This window comes from Malurus melanocephalus, unplaced genomic scaffold (assembly GCF_030028575.1).
Source record: "Malurus melanocephalus ecotype Western Australia unplaced genomic scaffold, MMel_1.1 scaffold_5, whole genome shotgun sequence".
Lineage (NCBI taxonomy): Eukaryota > Metazoa > Chordata > Aves > Passeriformes > Maluridae > Malurus > Malurus melanocephalus.
The window spans coordinates 914,098-938,862 of record NW_026623237.1 but is presented as its reverse complement, the minus strand read 5'-3'; the positions used below and the strand labels follow the sequence as shown (position 1 = coordinate 938,862).

At 40.1% G+C, this 24,765-nt stretch overlaps 1 protein-coding gene across 1 annotated transcript in view; it reads left to right on the top strand.

Moving 5' to 3' along the window:
* Positions 1–24,329, top strand: part of PRKN (parkin RBR E3 ubiquitin protein ligase) — a 670,240-nt gene extending 645,911 nt beyond the window's left edge. The window contains exons 10-12 of the mRNA XM_057370416.1: positions 5,514–5,600; positions 17,569–17,686; positions 22,123–24,329. Coding sequence (XP_057226399.1) covers positions 5,514–5,600; positions 17,569–17,686; positions 22,123–22,232 — 315 coding nt within the window. The 3' untranslated portion in view covers positions 22,233–24,329. The remainder of the gene's footprint in view (positions 1–5,513; positions 5,601–17,568; positions 17,687–22,122) is intronic.
* The last annotated feature ends 436 nt before the right edge of the window (positions 24,330–24,765 follow it).

Here is a 24,765-nt window from a genome sequence, read left to right as displayed (position 1 = left end):
TGAATCTTCAGTGGCATTTAGGGATGCATATCAACTGAATTAAGATCCTCAAATTTTAGGGATCTGTGGCCCAGGTTTTCTACAAATTAGGCCTCAGTCACTAAAACAGTAATTGCAGTCTTCTGCTGCTTCACTGGCATACAAAGAAAGACATTTTCTTACGTTTCCAAGATGTTCTGATGCTGTGGTGATCAAAGCTGTGCAAGTATCTTAGAATGTTATTTATTTTGCTTTGATGTGTAATGTATAAGTGAAATGGTTTTGAAGACATAAAAATATGTCTGTTTATTTCCATAGGTATGTTAGATTATACATGGCTTTCTGGGATTAATTTTAGACTATACTATAGCTTTTTCACATTACAAGGATACTAAAATTGCATTTTCTGATAGCTCAATAAATAATAGAATTAACACTTGTCAGCTGGGATTTATTTCAGCCTTAGCATGGATGATAATGTCACACTCTTGGTTTGGTTTTGAGTTTGATTTTAGAARAAGGAGTGAGTAGATGTGTTGAAGGTTGATTTCTTGAAGTACTTGTTTTTCTGAGAAGGAAGGTAAAACTTGTAAGTACTGCATTTTTAAATGAAAGCTGAGGAGAGCTATGTTGGTTTTATTTGTTCATATAGTTATGGTTTTGAGGAACCTTTGCATTTCTTGCATACCAGTTTTTCTCCAGTGCTGATGAAGATCCTGCCTGCACTGAGTAGCTTTCAATTTCCACAGTTCTCATCAGAATTGTAGGGTCTAGACTGCCACCACTAAATGAGCAATGATCAAAAGGACAAAGGTAGAAGAAGAAGCTGTTTCATAAGGTTTTACAAGTCACTATGTTCTCAGTGACAACAGGTCGTAACAGAAGAAAATTATTTGATTTCATGATGAGAATACAAGTTTGATAAGAAAAAGTAATTGCACAAAATCAATTTCTTCAAGTCTTTTTGTATGACTTCAAAYAACAGAATATTCTGGTAAGGAATTAATCACCATATTATATCAATAAAAGACTTCAGTGAGCTGGGTTCCAACTGATGTGTTTAGGGTCTGAGCAGCAGCATTGTCGCATCACTGTCAGATGGTGCCTCATGGTGCTTTAGCCAAGAGGGTTAAGAAGTGCTTTCTGTGAAGAATCTGTGCATAGCTGGATATTGGTAGCAGCRTTTGACAGGGACTGTCAGCAAACCTGTCATGATTCAATACCGAWCAGTGATTCAGAAGTATATAAAAAAACTTTGCTGATGCAGCACAGCAATGATACAGATTAGTCAAATATAACTAGTGACAAAAACAAGACAATCCTCAGAAAAGTGCAATGAATATGGTTTGGGGCTGGAGGAGAGAAGGAGGTGAAATGGTTTAACCAGTGAAAATCTTAGGAATTTCTCTGTTTAGGTTAAACAAGATTCAGAGGTATCTTGACTACAGTACATAAGTACCTGCAGAGGAAGAAAGTATGGGATACTGAAAGACTCTTTATGKTAGCAGAGAAATACAAACCAGAAAGCAGTGACTGGAAGCTGAAACTACAGTCAAAGTAGACATTAGATACAAATTTTAAAAGTGATTTTGAAGAGCCGGTACAACACTGTTGTAGAAGCATGAGTGCATCTTTCCTCACCTGATCTCTTTAATCTGAATGTGAATGTTTGGCATACTGCTGCCAAAATAGGGTCTGTCTTCAGTACAGCTAATAGTGATAATTGTAGGAGGGAAAAGATGACAGTTCAGATTTAAGCAAGGATTGCAAAAGCCTGGTAAGAAATCTGGGTACATACTGGAGTTGTCACTTGCATAGAAGWCCCTGGCAGTGCACCCACAGTGCTGCAGATTTAACTTTGTCTGTGACTGTCTCACTGCAACCTTGCCTGCATTCTGCYGTGTAGACACATGGGAGGAGGTAGGGGTGAAAAAGAAAAGGAATATCTGAGTTGAGGAATAACTTTAAAATAACAGAAGGGAGCTCAAAGTTGAAGCTTTGTGCAGGGAATAGGAGTATTTTATTGAAGCTGGGAGAAGGATAATTTTAACAGTAATATTTATAAGCACTACGGGGAGATATTATCAGAGACCAAAGAAAAAGCATTTGCAGTAGGCAGGGGAGAAAATGAGAGCTGTGGCACTTAATCCCAGGGAAAGCAAATCTTTGAAATGTTGTGAATAAAGGAAATGGCAAAATCTTATTTCCAAAAAGCAGCCAGCCTAGCATGCAAGTGACAAACTCATTTTCCTTTCATACAAAAAAAAAGAGCTACATTCTGCTCCCACTTCCAGACTTAAAACACTATAAATGGGCCAGTCAGGAATAGCTGAATCTGAAGCTTGGTTTTGCCATCCTAGTTTTTATTCAGCATCACTGCAGATGTCATCTGCGGGGTTTGAATTCCATAGAACTGATCAGTTTGGTCTGATTTTACCTTTTGTTTGAATAATCATAACGATAGGAGGATTTTAAAAACAGGATCTGAATCCCTATTGAGGTTTTTAATACCTCCTATTCTGAGGTCACTGGATTTAGGATTTCTGCTTGGGCCTATCTCATACATTTTTACAGATATTCAAAAGCCTGTAATAGCCCACACACAGGTTATATTAATTTCCAGTGCCTAAATCCCTTAAGTGCTTTGGGGATTTCCCTGCTAATCCTCTTTTTAATGCAGGGGTATGTTTGAACCTTTGGGATTTATTCTTTGTGTTGGTTGTTTTCCAGCCAAAGAATCTTTCAAGGGTAACAACAGCAAGCGCTAAATACATAAAGACATAGAAAGTTTATCTGCTGTTTATATCATCGCAGCAATCTGCCAATCTTTTTTGGCACAAGTAGGGAAAGAAAGTGTGACTTTTATTAGTAATTACACTACTTATAGTAATTTTAGGCTCTTGCTAATATATAAATTTATGCAAAAGTATTAAATCCTGACTAAACATCAAATCCTTTCCTTTCCAAGGGCAAAGTGGCTGTATTAATATTAATGAAGCCATAAAATACGAGTTAACTGACAGCATTTTTGCAGTTGCTTACTGCATCTGTATTTTGTTACTGAAAAGTTATTATATTTTTCATGTCTGAAAGTAAAACATGAATACCACTATCACAAACTGCTCTTTGTTGTAAGTGACATGCCTTTTCTTTATGATGCATGCTTTGCCATAAAAAGGGAGTGCTTCATGCATTTCTGTTGGGAGATGCCTATTTATTCTGACAAACAGATCAGCTTCCAGGGTGTTTCTTTGCCACAGAGCTGATTCTACATCTCAKCCATTATCTAATAAGATGTGAAAAGAGTACCCTGTCTCACAAAAAAATCAGGCTTTGTTTCATTACAAAGATGTGGCAAGCTCACTCACAAGATTTACTTGCAGGATATACAATTGTTAGTGAAAGGCCCAGTTACACACTCATGAATGTTTCCAATCAGCCTGTGGGGAAAACATTGGTAACATTGGTACTGAAGATCATTTATTTCAAAGGCAAGTAAAGAATGTGACTACAATGAGAAAATGTATTTTATGTCTTAAATAGTACTGCATGAGCTTATGAATTTTATTATTATAATAAACACCAATGCCACATAAACTAGCCAGACAGAATGTCCCTGCAAAATATATGCCCAGGTTGTTTTTCTTCTCTTTCTTTATTATTTCTCCCTTTCCAGTGTTTATGAAAGGTTTAAAATTGCGCCTGCATGGGAAAAAGGAGAGAGATTGGAGTAAGGAAAGCRAGCTGAGGCATTGTGTGATAAGGCAGTGATAAAGCAGGTGTATACCTTGCTTTATCCCTATCAGATAACTGTTGTCAGTCAGATGTGCTCATAAGGAAATAAACTCTCAAAGGAAAAAGAGATGCACAATAGGAAATTCAGTTAAACCTGGACAGTTAACCCCTTAAATGTTAAGGGATAACAAGCCTTTAAGACCTTAGGTAACTAGATATACCTCTCTATATATGTTTGGGCAGTGCTTAGCACACCAGAAACTTTTGACCACTAACGCACTGCAAATCATTGTTGTATTTAAACGATGCTCTTTTACTACAATGCAGCCACCCACATAACACACCCCACAAAAAAGAGCTTCCATTGTGAAGATGTTTGCTAACAACCACAAGTGAATTAACAAATCCGTGTAAGTTGAAGTAAAACAAAACRTTTGCTATCATTGAGAAAATAATGGAGAGGAGAAACAAGAAAGCAAACAAGTGATTAGGTTTGATATCTCTGGAAGTTAGAACACTCACTCCACTCCACTGCTTCAAATTTCTCTGACTTTCTGAATAGCAGGATCAATCCTTTTAGACTTGCACAATGCTTCTTTTCATGAAGTGCCATTTCTTTAGCATGACAATAAAATATAATTTTCAGYGCTTCTCAGAAAAGTGAAAATACAGCTTGAAAGAGTTCAAAATGAAAATGCAAAAGCTGGAATTACTGGCAGACAAATGTTCTAGTGTCATGTCCTCCTGATATCCTTTATTCATTACATGTGAATGCAGCTCTGTATCTAAAAATCAAGGCTGTTTTATCAGTCTTGCTTATAATGCCAGTCAGAATGGCTTACTGCTGAGAGATCTTTCAGAGTCTGGAGTTGCATTGAGACAGCATAGCTTTAAAACAGCATAAGAGAGACCCRTTCTACATTACTGACTTTTCCACTTACCTGCAAGGACACAGAATTTAATGCAGCATTGATGGGTCAAAGATTTTGACACATGTCAAGACAGATATCTCCATTTTAGAGGTTTAAAAAAGGCATCAAACCTGATCCATATGAACCACTTTAGGTGGCAGAGGCAGTCAGACTGAACTAGGGACAATTGTTTCACTGATCTGCAAAGGACATTACTTTTCAATGAACCTTATGTAAAGAACAACGTTATTTGAAGAAGATGAAACCAGAACAATTGCTAAAATGCAATGAATGTCTAGAGTTAGATCCCTAAACCCTGTGTTACATATCCTATCATTGCGTTCTTTTCATGGATTTTTTTTAAACCATCCTATGAAGGTCTATGGCAAGGATATAATTTGCTTCAAAATGGTATTTCMCATGGCCTTTTATAAAGTGGTCATCCCCTAGCAAAGTCAGCAATAGTTTTCCATACAGAAGACATTTGATTCAGAACTACAAATAGACTATTTCCATTAGCAAACACTATAAAGCAGAACTGCTTTTTTTCTGCCATCACCCTTCTTCTATAAATAGATTTCATTACAGCAAAAACACACCCAGAAGTATCTAGTATGACTTTGGATCCCTAAATTAACCATGTAACAAAACCTCATTTTAAATAATGGCATTTATGTTACTTTACCAATGAAATGTATAACAGTAACAGCAAAATTGTTATGTTAATGATCAGAGTGTATAATAAGATGCACAATTAGGAGGATTATGGGAATTTAATGGGATGAGAAGGGCAAGGGATCATCTGTTGTATGGCTCTTCATGATTGTAACCTGCTGTCTATGTCCCTAATGTGTTTTTGTGACTGGCATGCTCTGGTTTGTTTTCCAGTCTGTGTTCTGCCGTGAATGTAAAGAAGAATACCACGAAGGGGAATGCAGCTCTCTCCTCAGCTCGCAGGGAGCCATGGCCCAGAAGGTATGGATCTCACAAMTCCTGATCACTTTCCCTGGCCCAACCAGAGTGACATTTGTCAAATGGGTCCTAATTATAATCCTAAGTAAAAGCAATTATGTTCATGTTGAATTACTCTGGCCATCAGAGTTGCCGAATTGGCTTTGTGCTGGATTTCAGTCTCTTTGATTGATAGAGTAGCTCAGTTCTGTCAGGAACACAWAGGGCTCTGCCATCAGCTGATAAAGAAAAGGCCTTCCCAGTGGGCTTCTAGGGTTGTCTCTATTCAATGTGAACACTTTTGAAAGGCTTTCTGTAGTCTTGCTGTCTTTCAGCTTATTTTCAKTGCAGCAGTCAGAAAATCATGTGGGTTTGGGCCAAATAACAGGGCTTTTATACAGCCTATACAGAAAATACTATTGGTAATTTATGTTTTAGCTTACAGAAATAAAAAATAAATTGTCTAGGCTGCAAGCTGTTAAATGGTAATTATTCTAGGCTGCTCTATAATTTTATAGCTAGTGTAGCTATAGACCTGAGCAGGAAATAATATTTTTTCTCTCCTGGCATTTCTCTTTGAGATTCAAGTTTTCCTTTAAATAAATAAATCATGTAAACCACAGTCTTTTCAGCTAGAAAGCAGGGGAAAAAAGAAAAGCAGGAAGTGGAAGAAAAGGAAACACACGCCCTAAATATCTCACAGCTTGATGCCCAGGGTGCACTCCTAGGAAGCAGAAAACTGGTATTCACACATCTGGCAAGCTTAATGCTAAGAGGAAACTCAAACCCTGAGACCCCACAGTCCAATGTGGCAGATAAGGGTTTGTGGGCAGGTGCTGATGAGGACTTGCATCCAGCCAGCTCTCAGGGAGGCATTCCAAGCTCCTGTAACTGCTTGCAGGCGGGCTCTGCCTCTGGCTTTTGGGGACTTGCTGTTTGAACRCAGAGACTGGGAGCAAGATGATCAGCACTGGCTGAGACAGAATGAAACAGCCTATATCCTAGTAGCCAGCCAGGGTCTCTACCTATGTTGTCCTGGATCATGTGTATTGTACCAGACCCCAAATCCATCAACTTTCCCAGCCCTTAATGATTTGTGATTCAGATGTAGCATTTTATGTTTAGTAGCTTTCAGCAAATTTTTTTTCCATGAATTTGTGCAATCCATTTTTGAAGCCATATATCTGCAACAAGGAGATTTGCAGCTTAGTTGCCCTCTATGAAAAMCAGTTTAATTTTATTTGCAAAAGCCTTAGAGCAGTCTTCCAATTACCTTCACATTTATATAAAAACAAAGCAACTTCAGCAGAGACACTGAGAGATGCTTAAAGCATCCAACAGCTTAGTAAAGTACRAGACCTAAGCCTGATGTCTTACCTGAATTAAACTGAGCTAAAACTCATCTCAACATGAACAGAGAGCTGTATATTCATTAAGTTATTTATGCCTAGAGTTTTGCCTAGAGTACTGAACATTGTCATGGCACATTAAAAGTGAGCTCAAAAATGTTGGCTCTGTGAATGTTAAAATTCATGTAATTTTTATGTTGTTGGGCAAAGATAAGGGTATGCCAGGAAGAATCAGAATACTATACGAAGAAGTCATTTATTATAAATATTTGAAYATTGCCTTAGCTTTTCCTTATAACAATGGGAGCACTTCATCCATCTGATCCAGTCTCTCAGCATATGAATTGCACCCAAATAGACCTGCTAACTTAGCAATGCTGTCAACTTTTGCAACTCCAGTGYAATGTGAACATTTTTGCTGTTGCTGAAAAATTTCCTGTACTCTCAAAGAACTATTCCAGAATAGCTAAATGACAGTACCAGAATAACTCTTTCATGTACACAAATCAGATGTATAGACAAGATGTATATACTACGCAGGATTCATGGAGACCCCAGTTTAAGCTGAAGTTAATTGATTTAGGTCCGTCTTCTTTTCCCCTAAGAAATTGAGCGCTGCACTAATTAAATTTCTCCACGAGGCGGTGCTGTCCTACCGAAGGAATGTTTTCCCTCTTTCCAGCCCGGCGAGCGGGACTGCAGCCGGGCAGGCACGGGTGCTGGTGAGATGCTGGTGAGATGCTGGKGAGATGCTGGTKWGMTGCYGGTTTGCTGCCGGGCACACAAACCATTCAGGGGGGGATGTATGGAGAGCAGAGCAGAGCCTTCCATCTCTCACTGAGAGTGCTGTAAACATTTCCCCACCCGTGCTCTCCAGCTCTCTGTCCCTCTTGCCATCACCTTCGKGTGCATACGTCCAGCGTGCTGTGATTGTAGTGCCCGGTGAGGCCGCAGGAAGGTTTGTTTTGTCTTTCATCGTGGTCCACTTCAAGGTAGGAATAATTTACTTCCAGGGCTGTCTCCAGCTCATGCAGTTTGACTCCTGTCTGGATCCTTTCCATATCATTTATTTTATAAAGAGATCTTAATGCCACARCTTGTGCCAGTTTTAAGGATCAGACACACTGCCACTAAACTGCTCCTCTCCAGTACAGGTGCACGATACACGATTGCTCTCAGGGAAATATTCCTATAAGAAAAATGCAGGGTTTACTTTAGCCTGTAGTGGCTGCAGTACTGGAAGGACCTTCTGCTGCCCTCACATTTCTGCAAATGACTGCAGGTCTCGGATGTTCAGCGATAGGAGAGGAAATACTGTGGGCAGGTTTAGGCCTAAATCAGTGTGACAGAGGTGAACATGGTGGAACATGAGGATGTGAAAGAGATGGGAAAAAAATACCAAAAATGAGAGTTGTGGAGGAATTGAATAACCAATTGTTGATGGCAACATAGAGTGGGCCATCTGCTTCCTGGGGACTATCAGGAGATTGGGACAGCAAGGTCTGATGATACCTTCAGTCTGGCACCAGTTTGGGAAGGCTTGGAGAAGATCTTTCAGAAGGAGAGGTAGAGCCTGATAGAGAGGCGTTTGAGTGTCCGTGAAAACCAAAACCGACAGGAGGGACTGTGACCTGTCAGATAGAGTGGAAGCTCCAGAAAGAGGAAAAGAGAGAGAGATGTGAGGTGACATGGCACAGCAATGAGGGCTCACGAAACATAAATGATGGTGGTGAAATGGGTGTGTGCTTGGGCAGATGTCAGAAGGAGGGAGGKGGAAGCCTCAGGTAAAGAGAGGGAGGTGTAGCTGGTGGGACTGGGAAGGAGGGTAGGGCAGGATGGAAGAGGGAATGGGGTTGTTTGGCAGGAGGAAGGAAGAGGGAAACTGTGATTGCWGGGCTTAGGAGGGAGAAAGCAGGTGCCACGTGTGGGTGTTTGAAAGCCTGTTCCAAATGAAGGAGTTGGATGGTTGTAATGGTGGGAAGCCAGAGGGCCTTCCTTGCTGCTTGGGGCAGAAAAGGCAAACTCGGCAGCTGGCATGCAGAGAGCAGCCCAGCTTTGCCTGCTGGGGTATCATGACCTTTCAGATCCGTGCACAGATATTGCATGGCCCATTGGGAAGGATAAAATGTTCTCTTTCTGCTCAAATGTCCATTTTTAGCCCAGATGGGCCGTTGGAAGCTTWTCTTAAACATTTACTTACTGGTGCAGGACCAATTATTTCCCATCTTAGTGTGTAAATTACATTATTTCAGGGAAAATAAAATTTATCTGTGGCAATATCGGTTGAAAAGCTTTCTCTTAAAACCATTGTAGCCTCCTGGAGGCATTTGAACTTTGGGATGACAGAAGTAATCCTATTTGATGAATTAAAAGGCACAGTGTGCATGATGGAATCAATGACACAGTAAAGGTGACTCCAGCCASATTTATGTTTAGAAATAACCACACAATCCCTGCCATATACACCACAAAACCAAGCTTCCTGGCCTTTTTTAACCTCATAACACAGACATTCTGTGCTGGTGGGGAATCTAGCCATAAACATGCTTCCTCTGTAAGTCCCCGCCTAACTTTCCTAGCACAAAACCTTTCTAGATGGTTTTCCTTTTACAAGGGTAAGCAATGCATCTTTTTGCTCACTAGGAACTGGACAAAAAAAAATGTGACCACATATTAGATTTGAACTTTTTCAGAGTAGCTTCCAGGATGGTTTTGTTGCTGGGCATGTCGGTAAGACAGTGGCAAGGTCAACTGTAATGGCAATAGCAATGACACTGATGTAAAAGTGGTGCCTGTGTAAATAAGTGAATATGGAGTCAGAAATGTTTGGGGGGAAAAAACATGGTACAAACAGAAAGAAACATCATATTAAAGAGTATGTTTTAGAGATACTTTGGACAAACTTTCTCCAAGAAGCTGCTAATAGTCTTGTCCTACCAAACCAATGAGTGTGTAATTTTAAAAAGGTAATAGCTTTTTAGCAAGGTTGCTTTGTCACCGGTTGCTGTGAATTTAGTAGAGAGAATAAATTAAACATCATGATAGATTTCTAGTTACAGCTGTACACAAATACCTCCTATAACCAGCATTCAAAGGCTTGAACCTAAAAGAAAACCTAAATTCTAATTCATCATTCCRTAAACCCAGTCTGACAGTCTGGGTTGTAGAATACCCAGATGTAAATATAGTTCATCTCATTTGAACAAATTCTACTATTAATGCTAGGCCAGCAACTGCTCTAAACCTAAGCCTAGGTTAAACACCTATGGTGTCTGAATTCTTTAAGTTTGCCCATGGTCTCTTCTGCTCCAGTATCCAACCCTAACTCTTTGAAAGTCCTGTTGGAACATACCTAGTCTTAATCCAAGCCTTAATTCCAGCTAGTTCTAGCAGGTCTTGCCCTGCAATCCGTGCAATCCAGGAAAATCCTTCTCTAAACACTCACCTTTAGCTGCTGATGCAGCTAATAATTGTTACCCTTTTCTTGCACACAGGTGACAGACTAGGCTGTGTAAATTTCTGCCATTTTATTACACTGAAAATCTCATTACCTGCTAAAGGTGCTCATTTCAGACCATGTTTACTGTATGCACAAAACTGTTTTGCTAATTTTATCAAACTCTTAGAATGCTAATAAATTATTTTTAGTCCATTTACAATAGGACTGKCAGTTCAAATTATCCATAATTAAAGGATATGCAGGCTTTCTGGTAACACCCATTTCTCCAGTGTTATTTTTAACTTTCCACTGCTTCTCTGAGTCCTAGGCTCAATAGCTACAGTCTGCAATGGGCTGGCACAGTGAATCCTTTACCAGAAGGGTCATGATGATGGTATTGAAGGATTTTTTCCTTTCTTACTGTATAATCTGCTTGGAGTGAGTCTTGTGTGTTTGTTAACAGAGCCCTTCTCTGACTTACAAGCCAGCATTGGTGTGTTTTACCCAAGCTGGTTATCTTTTGTTCTCTTTGTTGTCCCTAAGACTGTCTATACCCATCTTTCATGGCTGTATTTGGGTATAAAAGTGGTTGAAAGTGGTTTGTAGTAGTGGGGTCAGCTTCCCATGTAATCCTGTGCCTCTGCTTTCAAGGCCTCTTCAGTCATCCCATGCCCTTACTCCTCTGCGTAGCATTTTTTGTAGTTTGTTCTGCCCAATCTGCCAGATTGCTGCCTGTTAGTCTCAAAAATACAGGGAACTGTTAAACCACACAATAATATAAAAATYGTACAAAAGCAAAAGCAGAATAGCTAATAGTCATCATGTTTTCAGCAAATAGTCATCAGCAAATAATTGCTGTCACATGCTAAACCAAATCTCTAGGCATGCCAGGACAAGTCCAGATAAATCTGATGGATCCTGAGGCTCATGGCACTGGCTTTGCACAAAGGCTGTGGTCTCTTACAAGAAACAGCAACAGCATTTTTACTGAGCCACAAAGATATAGGCTCTAATCCTTCATCTACAGTCTGTCCCAGTGTAAATTTATAGCTAGAGCTCTAAAACTTCAACTCTACTCTCAACCTGTGTGAAACTGTGTGTCCTGGCTGTAGCCCTAATTCAGAGGCCTTTGTCAGCCAGATCCCAAGGCTCTTCCCAGACCCACCACCTTCAAATCAAACCTCAGCTGGGACTCAGCCCTCACAGTCCTCAGGTAGGATCAGGTTACAGCTTTGCTGTTCTGCAGCTGCAGTATAAAATGCATCCAGCACCCCTGGCAGCCCAGGAGCCCATCAGACGTAACCAAAAGCAGGGCAGTCAGTGCCTTGTCTGGGTCAGGGCAAACCTGATCCTGTTCCTCAGCACACACTTCCAGGGCCCTGACTGCACCCTAACCAGGCTGTCTGGGCTCAAAGCTAGCTCTGGCACACAGTCACCCCAGCAGCCCCACTGCATTGCTTCCCAGACAGGTTTATTGCTGCACAGGTGCAACATGAAGGCACATCCATGCACCACAGGCACACGGCCAGAAAAGGCTGTCACATCCCCTGGCACCCTGCCCAAATCTGTTGTAATGTAGCTCCTGGAAAAGCTCCCAGCTCACCTGGGTCCCAGCGGAGCCTCCAGCCCATCTTTCCTCCCTTTGCCTCCTGTGTGCAGGTCTCGGAGCTGACAGCAGGGGGTACAGAATGTACAGGCATTGCTTGCCAGGCTTGCTTTTCCATGGCAGAGCAACAGCTTCTCACCTCTCATGCTGTAGATTTGCAGCAGGCACGAAGGGTTGTGAAGCCTGGTCTCTAAGCAGCTAATGATGATCTAAATGATAAATAGCAAATGCTAATCACAAAAAAAAAAATTAATTATCTCACTGCATTTTACTGGGAAAGGAAAACGCTGCTCAAAAAGGTTCATTGTACATGACATTTTTTAATGAGTCCTGAGTCACAGCATGAAATGTGAAGCATCTATTATTACGCCATTGATTTTTTTCCCCCCCAATCAGGTAAATTTTGAAAGTTTAATAAAACATGGCTGTACAAGAAATGGCACACCTAGCTTGATTTCTAAAATACCTTAAACAACTGAAAAAGAAAAATTTTAGTATTTGGTATACTCACAATGTCATGTTCAGAACATTTCAACCCACAGGTGCCTAATTAAAGGRRMAAGAAAAAWAACTGCAACTGGAAAATGTCCTGYAAAATTAATCTCTGTCTTATAAATAAAGATGCACCAGAGGAAGTCTGAGAATAGGTCTTAACTTTCTGTCTAATGAGAAATAGATGAGAACTATATAGAGAGAATTTTAGCTTTTCTAGTTTGGGCATCAATAAAGTAAGAAAGATGTGACAGACTGCTTTTGTTTATGAGGTTAAACTGACAGCCATTTTCAGCTGTGTTTCCATTTRCAAGAGAAGGAACATTCTTTATTCCACTCATGGAAAACAGTTATATAAGAMTGACCTGTATTAGATTAGATTTTCTGCTTTAGTGCAGTGCAAATTCAATATTCACCAGCTACCTGAATTTAATTTGTTATATGAATGGCTCCAACATGCAGAGTGAGAACCTTGATGTGCAGTGTTACCAAATCAGAGCACTCTTTCATCTATCAAGTGTATATCAATTTGATTTTAGCTGGTTACTGTCATCATAAAGCAGTTCTTTCATTTTATGTCAGAATTCCCCAGGCACACCAGACAAATTGGCTCGCACAAAGCTGCTTCATGTGGATTTAACTGGATCACACCTCTATTTTTCCTGTGTGTGAAACATATTCTCATTGAATGAATATCTTTTCCTTGTCTATAGCCCTATTTTATTGTTTTGACTGGCCTAAATCTTCCTCTAAACCAAAGCAGYAGTCCCACAGCTATGCACATCTCTTTTTKTGAGGTTTTMACTCTTAAATGGCTCAAATAATTCRTTTTCTTCCAAAACCCCACTAGCCTATCTGTTGCCATAGACATCTGCTGGCTTTACCCCCACTAATTAAGTAAAATGCACTACTTAACACAACAGGATGTTAATTCATRTGATCATGTTCAGGAAAAAAGCCAGAGAAGACAAAATAAATTTAAGTTGGGCTGTCACAGTCCCTTGTAGATCAGGCTTCCACAGCTGAGGCTGCTTTTGCTTAGAGCTCTAGCTCTCACAGGCTGTGTTAACCTAAATATTATGGTGGGCTGAACACTGCTTGTGTACAATGAATTATTCTTTGTCTTCCTTTCAGATGCTTTCAAGTATGCATAGCTTTTCTCACATTCATGTTAGAAAATGAGTAGTGCTTTCTGTCTTGAGACATCTAAACCTTTTTAAAATTCTGCATTTCACATAAAGCAAAATAATCTTACATACTTCTATTAACCTCAATAAAAAAACTTCTTTTTGCCAGTAAAATTCTCTTAAAACCAAGCATTTCTGATCAAAAGCAAGTGTATTTCTGATTTAAATAAAGCTGCACTAGGATACATTTTTTTAGAGTTATGCATGACCAGCTTTTTTGCTTATCAGAGAGGAATGAAACACTAAGAGCACACAAGCAGGAAGGCAGAAATTAYTTCCACTAAAGCAAAACACAAATAAGGTTAACAGCTGTGTATTCTATTCTGAATTAAGGGTCTTCAGTTCTCGGATGTTGCCTATACAAGGCAAAATAAGTGTGATCATAAAAGAAGCATGCTAATGTAAAGCAGTACATAATTTGGTGGATGTCAAAATTTAACACTATTTATCTAAGACTTCCAGCATTTTGAACAAGACGTTTTTGCCATGAATGTTTTTGATCTAGATGGTACTTGCTCAGTTGCTCTCTGTGAACACTAACTGCCTTTACTTCATGTAGTTCTACTGACAAGTCGACGGGTGCTCTGTTACCCGAATGAGATGCTGCTCTAAGAAGGACACTTYATTGCTATTTCAAGATGCTTTCAGTCCCTGTAGATCTTTTTCCACTACTACATGATATTGATTAACTGCAAAGAGAGCTTTCCATGTAGGTGTTTTCGTATTGTTGTACGGTCCTCAGCAGTCTCTGTGGTTTCTTCAGCCCTGTTAGTTTTTCCAAAAGACTCAGCATAGAAACAGAGGTAAACCTGTGTCCTTCAGCATGACTCAGAGATAATAAGACAAACTTTTCCTCCTGTSTCACTAAGGAAATACTGCAGGGGGGATATTGAACAGTGCTTACAATAGTTCTTACTGTAGCTTGCTTTATTTATGGGTATTCATTCTTGGTCATAATATGCAAAACAAGTGAGAATCAAAAAATTATTCATAAAGTGKCATGGATAAAGTCTAGCAGTGTTTCAATAGTGCTGGGACAAATGTTCTGTACTAACTGGAGAACTAGAGCATATTGTGTTGAGTGAGTATCAGAAGTGATCAAAGTCCCCTGCCCTCAGCAAACTGACGTGTGATGCAAACCTGGAGCATCCCTGAACTTCCTATCCAAGACCAGGCAGACCAGRCAAGGTGAGAGGCACCTCTGCTTGACAGACCTGCCCTATAACCTAGGCCATTGTCAAGGAGATTAGGTCTGCTAGTTTAGGGTCTAAGAACTGATTTAAATAGGCACTGGTAATGAAGAATTGCCATACACATTCTCTTTATTGTTTGCAGAAAAAAAATGCAGATAAATATATGTGTGCTTGCCATTGTTGTGTGTGGAGCACTAAATAAAGCACATGAACACTGATGGCTCATAGATCAGGATGCTATAATTTCTTCACTGAATCAGAGGGATTCCATCACTGTGCAATTTCTCTGCATTTGGTTCATGCAGCAGGAAGTTTTAACTCTGCATTCAGCAAGGCTGGCCATAGAGGGATGTTTCAGCTCCAATGGGCTGAAATACTGTGCTGCTGCATCTAGTTCATGRTAGAATTTTTGCAATGGAAAATATTAAAATAATCATTCACAGCTGTTTTCAGCAATTTGTTTTTTGTGAACTACATACATGTGGTTTGAAATTGTTTCTTTTAGTTATTCCTTGACTCTCCCAAGTTTGTATTTGTTTTCAGAACTAAAATAAAAAATCGGCAATTTGGTATGTGAAATTTTTCCTCAGTGTCCTTCGCTATTAGGTCACAACAAAGACATGAAGATGCACAAAAAAAGTATGCTTGTGCATATTAAAACACTGGATTTGGACTATATGAGAAAATAGAGCYATTGTGAAGCTCTTCTGGACTGACTGCAAAAATTAAAAATACTTCTGCTCTTCTCATTTAGCTGTTCTGAAAAGAATAGCAATGTTTTTTCACTGCTATGGTGATTTTCATCTGTGTGGATCTGAAGTAATGGGTTCCCATTAAAATGAGATATCATCTTATTTCTGTCACAGGGAAAACTGTGGCCCAAGTCAAGTGTTCCCCACTCTCCCAATCTGCCTCTCCAAGCTAGCTCAGATTGCTTGCAAAAGTCATCCTTCCTTAAGGATGTAGGTGTTGAAAAATCAATACTAGATTATGTTCTTTGCTATTAGCCTGAGCAGCTTTTTCTATTTCCCAGAACTTACTAATGTGCTGTTGTATAGAGGTCATCTTTCTGCCGAATTGCTGAATAATCCARCAGGGTGCAGGGCTGAGTTTCCTCTCCACAAGCAGAGAGCCGAAAACAAAATCACTTCTAGGAAAGAGATAAGAAGATTTTGTTCACTTTTGTCACCTGTACATCAAAAAGATAAGCAGATTGGAGAGTATTAAGTGAGGACCAACAAAAGAGATTCACAGAGGAGACTGATGTAAGTAGTAAAATAAATAATATCAAACACATATTTTTGAGGTTTCCTGATTAAAATAAGATAGTGGGCATTTTTTGTTGTTTTCTGATTTGATTTGGTTTGGTTTTCTTTAAATTAAATGGCCACCAGATGAGCTGGAAACAAATTTCTGCAGATGCTGGTCTTTGTTATTTCGTTTTAACTCAGGTCATTTCAACCAAGAATTAAAATCTAGGTGTTACTCACAGACAAAACTCACAGGTTTTGTATCTATCAATACTAGATGACTAGAATTCAAGCAGAGGTGTGGTTTTGTTGCACTTTTTARAGCTGGGCCAATTTCATTTTTCTGTTATACTGAAATAAATATATTCAAAAATTATCTATTTAAATAAATATAAATGTGTATCCACGTAACAGCCTGTAAGTATTTAGAGGGTATATGCCAAGAAGTTATGGGAATTGTTGTAAATTAAATGGTTTTGTTTAAGCTCATCATTTTCCCACATACTTGAGTAAAACCATATTATGAATGGTGAGAGCAGAGTTTCAAGGCTGCAACCTACATACATTGTTTATAGGTACTATTTGCATAGTTGCCAACYTTGTGTGATGGAAATGGCCTGAGGCACTGCTACCTCTTTTGTCCTTGTACTATCATCTTAGGTAGGAAACAGCCAAATAGGCCACTTGTGTAGATTATGTAATTTTGTCCCAGTCATAAATAGGACAAACACAGGAGTCCCTTTTACACTGTTCATGATTATTTTTTCCATGTCATTCTGTCTGGGGAGCTTTTATTGCTCATGGGTGGTTTTTTTTGCTTTTTTTCCAAAATTTTTATGTTTATGCCTCTTATATTTGTATAGAATTACGCTGGAATGAAACTCAGACCTCCAATACAACAGAGAACACTTTATTATGAAAAACTATTTCCTTCCTGTTGATATGTTGCACTTTCTTGGTGTTTTTGCTTATCTTGCAAGAAGGGCTTTAATCCCTGTAGCAGAATCAAACCAATGATGTCCAACACGTCGTGTTGTCAGCTGGATTCCCCAGACTCTTCCTTTGCCTTCCCCTTTGCTTTACCTGCCCTGGTGCATTTGTAGCATGGCTCGATGCACCAGTTGGAGCTCCCATTGGAGCTCTGCAGCCTCTCAGGGCAGGGAACAGTGGGGAGGATGCAGCCTGTGCTGCTGCTGGATGCAGGAAGAACTTCCAGGATGGCACATGGCTCGGCTGCTGCTGCCACCCCATCATCCTGCAGCTCAGGATGTAACCCAGCACGTGTACTGTGCACACTGGGACTAAACAGGCTGCGTTTTGAAGCAGAAATTCTGCATYTCTCTCAAAGTCCAGCCTGCCTGGCCTTGCAGGCACATCTGACTATCTCTTGTGGGTAAATGGTTGTCACCTTAGTGCAGCCATCATGCTCCAGCCTTTCAATAATGTGCCATCATGTGCTTTTTCCTCTCTTTGCAGGGCTACGTAGTTGATGAACATGCAGCCATGCAAGCGCGATGGGAAGAAGCATCTAGAGAAACAATCAAGAAGACAACCAAGCCATGCCCCAACTGCAATATTCCAGTAGAAAAAAACGGTAAATTCATTAGATATCTTGTACTTAAAAGTCTTTTAAAATTGATTTTACARTATRAMTGTATGAATGTGCAGGTGCACATAYGCATAATATTRTTCCAAGAGGGGGAGAGCACRCAGAACTTAAATAATTCCCTGAGYTGCTTKGTTTAAATTATCTTGAAAACACTAATTCTAAATCACTTAGTTCTAAAACCACTAATTAAACCTCACAAAATGTCCAGCTGTTTTGTAGATGGGAAAAATTAGTCATGATGGGAAAAATGAGAATGTAGCATTCATATGACTGGATATCCTGCTAGTAGCCTAGGTTTTCCATTGTCTGGGAAAAATAGGCATTTGTAGGGTAAAACTCATCTCACGATGAGGCAGAACATATGTAGGCCATATGTAGACTAGAAAAACACACCAAAAAGTGGGGTGTRAAGAATTAGTCCTACTGTAGATATCTACAGTATATGGCTGAATTTAGGTGAGATTAATCCCAACCCAGACACATGCCCACAGTAGAAGAGCAAGTTAGAGGAAGCAATGTGAGTCATSACAGTGAATGCTTACCATGTAGGAAGAAAAGTAATCTGCTGGCACTAGAATGGTTAAAATGAAGAGCAGGAATGGTAAATAGGCTATACTTTATAGRTTAATACTGTTCCAAGATTTAATTGTATTCATGTTAATTGATAAAAATATACTAACATGACTGCCTAAATACTACACAAATATTTAGAAGATACTTCTCAGTTTTGTGGCATCTCTTATTCACATGGGACTCTGAAAACRCCTAATAAGGCACTATAAACTGCAAGGAGAGATCACTTCAAGCGRTGACACTGCAGAAATATTACTGGGGAAGAAATAGGATAAAATCCTGAAATCTGGGGTTTGATGRAAGAAAAGAAGGCAGTTGGCAGATGGAAAGTGGGAGATACCTTCAAGCACAAGAGGCAGAAGAAAAGAAAGCTTGAATTCAAGAGTGGGAGGGTGAGACAAGATTTGGCGTATCATAGAGAGCAAGGTGGGTAGCAAAAGAAAGATTACAGAGGGCTAGGTCAAAAAAGAATTTACAGATTTGTAGAASAGACTAGTAACCAGAAGTGTTAATCTGATTAGAAATAGACAAATTATAATGGTGACTGTTTATATTCAACAGTTTGTTCACAGCCAAATTAAAAACCCCTGCTGGCTAGGCTTGAAGGAGTGGTAGRACCTTTACTTTCTCTGAGACTCTGCTAGAAAATCTGATAAATTTGGTACTGGCAAATTACAGGCAGTTGCCATTTGTCACAAACAGGATAACCCTATTTGACCATTCACACAAGTCCYACTAATGTTTAGGGAAGTTGCTTGTAAAAATCCCCACTGTATCAAAGAGGAAATAACGGCAATTATAATTTTTATCTTTGAATAATAAGCAGGAAAAGACCTTTTCTTGCTTATAGCCTGACCAGAACAGTGCCTCATAATGAAAAAGGCCAAAGCCATGGTAGCAGTCTGGAAGCACATTGGAATTGGCCAATTGTGCTGCCATTCMGCACAACTGGAGAGATGGGCAGGGAGGAACCATCTGAAATTCAGCAAAGGCAAAWGCAGGATCCTGCATGGGAGATGAAATAACCCCCTGCACCAGCACAGGCTGGGGCTGACTGCTGGAAAGCAGCTCTGTGGAGAGGGACTGGGGATCCTGGGGGACAAGAAGCCCCCCATGACCCAGCAGGGTGTCCTGGTGGCCAAGAAGGCCAATGGAATCCTGGGGTGCATAGGGAAGAGCAGCCAGCAGGTCAGGGGAGGTGATCCTGCCCCTCTACTCAGCCCTGGTGAGGCACATCTGGAGTGCTGGGTCCAGTTCTGAGCTCCTGAGGACAAGAGAGACAGGGAGCTCCTGGAGYAGCTCCAGAGGAGSRTRACAAAGATGATTAAGGCACTGGAGCTTCTCTCTTAGGAGGAAAGGCTGGGGGAGCTGGGCCTGTTCACCCTGGAGAAGAGACACCGAGAGGGGCCCTCATCAATGTCTGAGAGTGTCTGAAGGGAGGTGCCGAGAGCACGGAGCCAGGCTCTGCTCGGTGCTGCCAAGCCATGGCACAGGAGGCAACGGGCACAGACGGATGCACAGGGAGCTCCACCTGAACATGAGGAGGAACTCCTTTAATGTGTGGGTGACTGATTGCCCAGAGAGGGTGTGGAGTCTCCCTGACTGGAGATATTCCAGAACCATCTGGACACAATCCTTGCAATGTGCTCTGGGATGACCCAGCTTGAGCAGGGAGGTTGGACCAGATGATCCACTGTGGTCCCTTCCAACCTTATCTGTTCCATGAGTCTGTGATTTCAATGAAGGGCTACAAAGATGACAAAAGGACTGTGTAGACAAATATCTGATGGGAGGAGCAAAGAAAACAGAGGCAAATTCTTATCATGGTGCCCACTAAAAAAAAAAAAAAAAAAAAAAAAAAAGACAACAATTTACACAAATTGACACACAGAAATTCCATTTAAACATAAGAAAATACTTTTACCACGTGAGTGGTTGAAGACTAGAAGAGGTTGCCCAGAAAGATTTTCCATTCTAGGATACGTTCAAAGCRCAGCTGGACATAATCCTGAGCACCCTACTTTAGTTGCCTTGCTTTGAGCAGTGGGTTTTGGATTGGATGATCTCTAAAGGGATCYTCCCACCTCAGTGATTCTGTCATTTTTCAAATCAAGGCGTGAAGCTTAAAAAGCATAGTGCTTGCCTTCTTCTTTGATCATGGGTACTGCACACTCCTAGACTGCAATTGTAAACTGAAAGAAGCACTTCAGAACTGCCAAAGWACAGTGCTGTCAAGAGACTGACAAYTGTGTCCAGGGGTCTGCCAGAAGTCCTCATTTGGGAGGAGCTCACTAGCACAGGAGAATAATTCTGCTTTCATTCCCCAAATGTTCTGTGAACACTGTCTTTTACAAGGGACAGTGACAATGCCAATATCTTTTCGGTAACAGCCTGTGTAAACTACAGGCATTGTAGAATATTTCTGGATGCCAATAACTTTCCTGTAATAGCTGAAGTGAAAGAGAGAAACACTTTGCCACATCTCAGTCCCCAGTCTGAGTGAGTTTAAACACACATCCACATCTCTCAGAGGACTGCTGTGCTCACAAAGCTGTAGGTCAGGCTGCTTGAGGCACTCTCCATTCTTGACTGCTGATCTCAGCTGCCATGCGGCAGAGAATAACATGATTTATGTAGCYTAGCAGGGAGGGCACACATTTGACAGAGGGCACCTATTGGGGTTTGAGTCCTGAGCCAGGACTGAGATGAGTTTTACCCGGTGATGGCTTAATACAAACTGTAAGAGAGGACTGGATCTAAACTTTAAATAAACTGTAGCATGGAGGCTGGCCATTTGTATGTTTACATTTAAATAAGATAAAAAATTTTCTGGCACATTGCTTTTCTTACACAAAGATATAAACTGACGAATAGACCTTGCTATCGCAAGTAGTTTTCTCTCTCTCTGTCAGGTGAAGCAGACAGGCCTATTTTAACAAACCARTTCTTGTGTCTCCTGCTGTTTTCGCCTTCTGAGAAACACTCTGGAGTGGCATTTATAAAAAAGGTGGTGTAAGGGTAGCAGCTCATACAGTAGGGAACACACACTCCCTGTACCTCCCATCACCATTTGGAGTCAAASCAAGATGACATTTCAGCATTTCTTCATACTGCATGCTTTTCTCTCAGTTTGAATTATACAAGAGATCTCTTTGTGTGGTAAGCAACATAATTTCCATTTCAAGTATGTTTCTATAATGACCTTTGACAATGTTAATGTTGTGTATATTACAAAATRAACTTTTGATCAAGGTTGTGAGCAGAGAGATTAAAGCTGCTCTCGTGGTATGGAGAAGAAACCCAAATRCAAGAAACATTGATATGATCAAAAGGCTACTTCAGATACTAAAAGGGACAAATCAACTTAAATTGTTGATGTAATTTTTGCATAATCAGCAGTCAGCCACCAAAGTCTGTATGTCCTGATTTACTAACTTTGCAATTCTTGCAGTTGTTGTATCCAAATTTTAAAAAGTATTTTATTTTATTCATCTTCTAGCTCACAGCTGGACTAGCGTAGAGTAAYCTTCAGGAGATACCTCTGTGACTGATTTGAGAGGCCACAGACTCAAAGTCATATCTTTTCCCCTATCCCTAGCATAGTCTATTTTCATTTCCTCCTACCCTTGCAGTCCCTCAAGTGAGAAAAGCACCTTAAAGCCCAGTAAGAGAGGAGTAGCGGCTTTTAGAAAGCCCACGGAAATATTCTTCAGGTTTGTACTTTTATTAAATGATTTACTTAGTTGGTAAATTAACATCTAAGAAAGTTGATTTTGATGCTCTTAATTGTTGATTAACATCTCTAAGTGTTTGCCAAGTACCAAAGCCATTCTGTTGCTATTTTGCAGGTGGCTGCATGCATATGAAATGTCCTCGCCCTCAGTGCAGATTTGAGTGGTGCTGGAACTGTGGCCTGGAGTGGAACAGAACCTGCATGGGAAATCACTGGTTTGACTAGCAGTGCTGAGGCCAGCCCGTGTTGCTGCTAAAGCTTGCTTTCATCAGGGCCAGATTCTGAACCCCTTGCTTAAACAAAATTCCCAATGCTTTTAGGGAGTTCAGAAGTTGGCCTAGTTTGTGGGGTTTTTGCTTTATTGCACATGCAATCATACCAAAATCACATTGAAGTTATGCCAAGGGTTTTTAATCCGCTGAGTAAAAAGAATGATTGTTTTAATGGACAGACTTACTCATCATGGTACAAAGGGGTAAATTACAACTTTTTGAACTTGTGCAGTCTGTCWACATGGAGCGGTTACCATGAGAAACCTTACTTGACATTTATTGTCAGGAATCCATAACTCTTGCAAGAGGGAGCAGCCTGCATATGTGTGTGAGTGTGAGCATTAAGGGAGGTGTAAGATGTTTCCTGCGTTATCTGCCTTTTCAATTTGACCACTWCTTTGCTCATTCAGCACAATTTTCGATTTTGAGGCAGTATTTCTTAACAGCATTTTTGGCAGAGTGAAGACTGTGGCTCTCAAGTGTTTTCTCAGGGTTTCTTCCTAGCAGGCTTTCTGTAGGGTTTTTGCTTTCAAATGAAATTCTCAYGGAAACACCCAGCTTTATGCCATACTTGTGTATTTGTGATACACAACACCAAGCCTGCCTACCTGCTCATTCCAGACTTTGTTACCATGGGAAGGTGAGCTGAGTTTGCAGTTTCAGCCCTATCCTGGTTGCTACAGAGGAGACTGGATCCCATTAAGTGTTGTGCAAGACATACTCACGTGGCTTCATTTTTCTTGTMCTTATGGAATGCTTTGGACATGGCAAAGCAAGGCAGGAGGAGACTTCTCAGGGCTTTTCTCTACCATCATTCTCCTAAATTGAATTAGAATGTGGGTATGATTCTGAAAATATATTAATTGCTGTAAAAGTATGGGGCAGAGGGACAGGTTTGTTTTATGATGTTAACACAGTAAGTAAAGTTTAATAGCACTTCCAAGCCTGAACAATTATACTGTTTGTGATCTTTACATTGACGTCTTTCTGTGAAATGAAATGGATAATGTCCACATTCAACACAGCATGTAAGGATTTGCACAGTTTAGTTTTGGAGGAAAAAAGCGCACAATAAATAAAGTGTCAAATTTTTAAGCTTTATTTCTTTTTTTCRTTTGAATACAAAGTGAGTACAAATATGTTGGGTGGGTCTTGCATTGCCTTGACTGATTCAAACTCCCAGCTGAGAGGCTAGCCCTTTGATCAAGACATAATGTTAGCACAAAATAATTCCACAACCATGRTCTTCTTTTATYAAGTTTGAACTAATATTTTGTATGGCATGAATGTACAGTCCTGAAAATATGGGTGTGCCTCATATCAGTGCAGAGCATGAAGCTTGAGGCATAAAAAAAATCCCAGGCTCACCAAAAAAAACATCCAGTTGCTAAAAGCAGTGAAGTATTCATCTGTCGAAACTGGAAGTGACATTAGAAGTGTGAGGAAATGAATGAAGGCATGAGGTACCAAAAATGAGAGAGTGAACCGGTAGAATTTAAAAATTAGAAACAAAGGTGCTAGAAGACAATGGACATTTCCTAAATGTAATTTTCCTGTTTGGCACTGCTGAACTCAAATTTATGCAGAAGTAGCTACATTGAAGTGTAAGCTTGCAATCAAATGCCGCAGTGTAGCTCATTTAAGTACATTGTCTTAACRGGGATATTTTATTGTGAGCTCTGATTATCTCATGATTTGATTTCCTGTATCTGGGTCTATTTTATAATTCATRTGGCTTGCTTCCAACAGGCTAGGGAAAAAGTAACAATGCTTCATTTTACTTTGATCATGCATTACATGGGAGTTCATCACTGTATTTCATATTCAAAAACATTCAGAATAAAAGAAGTCTGAATCTTTCCTAATTTTTTAAGTGTCTTTCTCATAAAGAAATAAGTTATTCGCTATCAGGCAGTTTCACTGAGTTAGAGCCTAACCTAACACGTTAATGTTTTAATTGTTAGGTAGAAATGTGTGATTTACCCCTCCTGGATCAAGGTCAGTTAAAGTGAATGGACTACAGACTTTCTCTTGTGTTTCCTTCTGGCCTGGGAAGGCCATGACAGTTGTGAGTCACAAGGCTGGAATAGAAACACCTCTTTCTTGGAAGAACTCAGAGAAGGGCATTATGAGTGTTTGTCTAAAGCATAAGCAAGGGCAGGAAAGGAGAATAAAGAAAGTAGTTCCAGCATTGACTCAAGGCTGCTCCACACAGTCCAGATTTCACACTCTGCCAAAAGGAGATGTGTTTTCTGTGGAATTCAACAGAACATGTTGGATCTTCTCTGTGTTAGTACTGTATGTCTCCATACATACATGCACAAACTTTGAGATGCATCTCATTTGTCTCTACTCTAAGATTCTCATAGTTTCCACAATTTGAGAGGCATGAAAAATCAGGTTTAATGTTCTGCTCACAGTGTAGGAGTGCTGGAATTCCTATAGAGATGTGTAAATTGGACCTAAAATGTCATGCACTGGTAACT